General features: G+C 42.5%; 1 protein-coding gene across 1 annotated transcript; it reads right to left on the bottom strand.

Annotated features, from left to right (window-relative positions):
* Positions 1 to 2,836: 2,836 nt before the first annotated feature.
* LOC6595916 (charged multivesicular body protein 5) lies at positions 2,837 to 4,031 on the bottom strand. Its single transcript, XM_026989569.1, has 5 exons — positions 3,873 to 4,031; positions 3,657 to 3,808; positions 3,430 to 3,595; positions 3,134 to 3,364; positions 2,837 to 3,069 (listed from the first exon to the last, which is right to left on the bottom strand). Exons 1-5 carry the CDS (start codon positions 3,939 to 3,941, stop codon positions 3,001 to 3,003), a joined length of 687 nt encoding a protein of 228 aa, XP_026845370.1. The 5' UTR covers positions 3,942 to 4,031; the 3' UTR covers positions 2,837 to 3,000.
* Positions 4,032 to 4,288: the final 257 nt, after the last annotated feature.

Genomic DNA, 4,288 nt, shown 5'->3' with positions numbered 1-4,288 from the left:
CTTTCTATCGCTTTTGTTATGCTTTGTCTCTCTTTCTATCTATCTAAGTTTGATTCTCCCTCTCTCTCTCTCTCTCTCTCTTAGAGTGTTGCCCTCCCCCTCTCCGATTAAGCATTAGAAATAATCATAAATATTTGTGAGATTAGAACCGTAGATCATGAGAAGGAGATCGGCCAAGAAGAAGAGAGAGAGAGGGAGAGAGAGAGGGAGAGACAGAGAGAGTCCCCGTCCCAAAAGGGAAGCTCTGGCAGAGAGGAGGAGATCTTATCGCTAGGGAACTCAGGGCTATCTTTTTTGTTCTTTTTGTATTATAATGAGTTTTATTTGTTGCGGGTTTTATTTTCGGGCAATGGGAATGGGAATGGGAATGGGGAAATGTATTTTCGGTGAGGCTGGTCAGTAATTCTGATCGCGGTAATACTCGTACTGCGCGCACCTCTGCCAGATGTCGAGGCATTGGATTAGTATGGAAAGGGTCTAGGGGTCAGTCAGGGCGGCGTTATTTATGGCATATCATATCCCCTACCCTCTCGAAGGTCGCATGCATAATTTTGACTTGCAAATCTCTACATCTCTTGGCTTTTTTATTGACTTGGTTTAGCCACAAAACGGAGCCCAAAAATGAAACTGATTGACATGTTAATGCAATAAAAAATGAAGTATAATTTATTTTGCTGCTAGTGGCAGTTTTCGCCGATCGTTGCTTGCCTTTTGGAATCGAATTCTGTTAATTGGTTAATATCTACAAATTTAGGTCTTAACTGGGCCATGATCGGACCGACGGACGGTTCTGAAATTCTAGAAGAGAGCCACCGAAACGGAGAATCTATATCCAAATCAACTCAACAAAAAAATTGACGGTCTTGCAAAATCATAGTTCCGCGAATTTTGTGGTTTTTTCTTCATCCATAAAACCTGGACATTAGTCATAATCGAAAAATATAATGAAAATATAAAAGAATATCGGGAGAAGGCTTTGAAAGGTGTTTCCTTTGTGTTGGAAAATATGCATAGATATTTTGAAAAAAAAAAAAAACTGAAGCACCTCATATAGGAAATACTCGAAAGGCAAACAAAGAAGAGCTTTTGATAATAATATAAATATTTCTATATTATAGTTTCTGTCTGTCTCTACTGTTCATTTCGGTTTTATCCTAAAAACCGATCCACTCCCATTTGTCTGGATCCCTTTATCTATTTTTCTAAACTTGTAATAAGAATTGTATAAACCATAAATATCGTATATATTAGCCATATGAATTTATGTATGACCGACCGACAGTCGATGACGAAATAGAAATATAAAAAGCTTTTTCGCACCATTCGCTTCCTGCATTCGGGGCGACTGCTGGCTGCAACTCCCCCTGCACTCGAGTCGAATCGCGAATGCAACGCTGCGTATGAGCGATCTACACCGAAATAGTTCTCGTGGAAATTCTGTGCAATGTACTCGTATACACATGATATCTTACCATCTCAAGCAAAATTAATCCAATTGGCGGTGTATCCATTATGTTTCAGCATGCAGCAGCAAATTCAAATTCAATGTAATATTTAATGTTTCAAGTTTTTATTGGTGATATTTGTGTTTTCTGTTTTAAGAACTATTTCCACTTGCACAAAAAAAAGTATGTAAAAAAAAGTTGTTGTTTATGTAAATATGTACGTATTTATTTGGATAAACTTTCAGGCACTTGTTGGTTGATTGTTGGTGGGTGGGACGGTTGTGGGTCTGGGTCTGGGTCTGGGACGGGGGACCAGGAGTTAAAATTACACAAGACTCTCCTTCCTGGCTCTTAAATTACTCTGCCAATTTTCTGCAGCATTTTGATGACAATCAAAAAAAGGTTCACAAAATCTTCAAGATTTTTCAACCCGCGGCTCTTTTGTGGCGCATTTTGATGGATTAAAAAAAACGATCGGATCGGTTGGGGATTGCACTTTTGATCGGGGGATATTTTCCACGGCAAATCGTTTAATTAGCGACGACACTGGCAGTGGCAGTGGCTGTTGAGGGGGCGCGGGTGGAGGCACACACGCTTTTACAGTTACGTTTTAACAATTGATTTTTGTTGTTGGTGCTTTTTTTTTTTGCTGTTGTTGAAAAGCGAAGGTTTTTCTCTGTAAATTAGCTTAGCGTTTTTTTTTTTATTTGAGGGGGAAAATTGCGTCCGTTACAGCCAGCCGTCAAAAGACAACTAAACGGCGAACGCGAACGCTTTATTTTTGCACACAACACCGAGGGACTGCACTGAGACGCAGACAGAGACGGAGACAGCGCGCGCACACGCACACACACTCGGACAGCGGCGGCAGAGAAACACGCGCGCGTTTGCTCAAGTTCATGAGCAGGTTCGTTCATGCTCATGCAGAGAGAGAGACGGCGAGAGCGTATCTGTGTGTGAGCGGGGCTGAAAGGCGGGAGTGTGTGTGTGGGAGAGTGAGGTTAAGAGAGTACTGGCTGCAGTTGCAATCTGACTGCAGTGCAAAAGCTCTCTCGCGAAAGAGTACGGAATACGGTTCGTATGGGCGATATTTCGCCAAAAACTGGTGGTTGTTTTTTTTTTGTTTTCGGCACCCTGGCTCTCTTTGATTGAAATCCGCTCTTTTTGCTTACGCTTTACTTAAGATTAAGCAGTTGAAAAGTTTGTCACTTAAAATGATTGAAACCAAAGCTTCCACAGAGGAAGGGAGCGGGGCAGGGCAATCAGATACGGGATATTATATTCTTCATTCCGGGGGTAATAATGATCCGATCGGGAAGAGATTCTGGAATCTGGTAAATCCTATTTTAAATAAAACGTGGAATTGCTAACGAAAACAATCATAGCTGGGCTTTGTTTTTACCGGCTATTTATTGAAAAAAAAAAAAAAACAGAAAATGCATACAAAGGTGAAACTTAAGTGAAATCTTTGATGGATCCAACCATATTTTATATATAATGTACAAAGCGTGCCTGAAACAGTATGGAAAATAGTGTGACGCCTGCGGATCCTTCTCTACGTGGTCTTCAGGGATGCTGGAATCTTGGGCAAGCCAAACTCGTCCGTCTCGATACCAGTGGGGGTCTATAGAAGATTAATGAAAATGTCAGCTCATCCAAGCAGTCGTTCTTATAGATAGAACACAAACCTTTCCCGGGACGATGCTGTCGGCGCCTGGCTCCCGACTTGGGGCCTCGGGGGCCTTGACCACATCATCCAAATAGCTGGAGTCATCATCCAAAGCCATTTCATCGCCCAAGGCATCCAGTTCTGCCTGCAAGTCATCATCATCTACTTCGGGCATGCCGTAGGTGCGGCCCAGGGCTTCTTGTACCTCATCCGCCTGCTCGAACATGTCGGCCATGTCATCTTGGATGTCCTGCAGGAAGAAAATCAATATTAGCAAACATTTTAATTGGTTACTCTACAAAAATGGGAATCCACCTCGATTTGATCAATGTTGATCTTTTTGTATTCGGTCTTCATCTGCTTGACGCCATCCTTCATGGCAGCCACCGTGGCCTGAGTATCCTTGAGTGATTGCGCGGCATAGTTGGCCTGCTCCATGTTGAACGACTGGTTGCGCAGAGATTCGGACTGCTGTTCGTAGCTGTGGGACACACACCAATAGTTGCAGTAGAGGTCTGAGATCTATGTGGTCCTGCACTTACGCTTTCTTTTGTTTCAGCACTCGCAGGGCCTTTTGTTTGACGGAGTTCTTGGCTGGTCCCTCGCGCATCTTGGACATTTGCTCGCGATATTTGCGCAGCTCCGTCTCCAGCTTGGCGATCTTCTCATCGATGTTGTTGGCCCGAGCATCGACCTATTTGAGTAATTACAAATGTCGTCATTTCTTTGTTTATTGTCTGCATATTTGTTTTACTTACGCCCGAAATGCAGTCGTTTAGGCTTGGTCCCGGCTCCTTGGGCTTGCCGCGTCCAAAAAGGCGATTCATTTTAAAGTTTAAATAGTCTTACGCACCGAACTGGTTGGGAAATCCGCTGAATTTTCTGGGAATTTCGTTTAAAATTTTTGTTTGATGACTAATTCTCTGCTTCTTCCTCGCTGAACAAACAGCTGTTCGCCAGTGTTGCCCTTTTTAAGTAACAAAGTCACAGCCCTTGCATCGATATTCGATGCATTATTCGATAGTTGTTTTGTTTCAGAATTTATGCCGTAGAAATTATATATCGAACCATAGTTGAGCTTGTCATTTTGAAATAACAATTACGAAATCGGAGCTGGGCGCTTATATTGTCATTTTTTAAATAAAGCGTCGACCAATTCCACCTATCGCACAAA

This window comes from Drosophila persimilis, unplaced genomic scaffold (assembly GCF_003286085.1).
Source record: "Drosophila persimilis strain 14011-0111.01,24,50 unplaced genomic scaffold, DperRS2 tig00000431-arrow-pilon, whole genome shotgun sequence".
Lineage (NCBI taxonomy): Eukaryota > Metazoa > Arthropoda > Insecta > Diptera > Drosophilidae > Drosophila > Drosophila persimilis.
The sequence above is the reverse complement of the archived record's forward strand: the minus strand, read 5'-3'. Positions and strand labels throughout refer to the sequence as shown.

Coding starts and splice junctions, on each gene's coding strand:
- LOC6595916 (XM_026989569.1), bottom strand. CDS start 3,941: ATGAATCGCCTTTTTGGACGCGGCAAGCCCAAGGAGCCGGGACCAAGC. Junction 3,596..3,656: donor GTGCTGAAACAAAAGAAAGC/GTAAGTGCAGGA, acceptor TGTGTCCCACAG/CTACGAACAGCAGTCCGAAT. Junction 3,070..3,133: donor ACAGCATCGTCCCGGGAAAG/GTTTGTGTTCTA, acceptor AATCTTCTATAG/ACCCCCACTGGTATCGAGAC.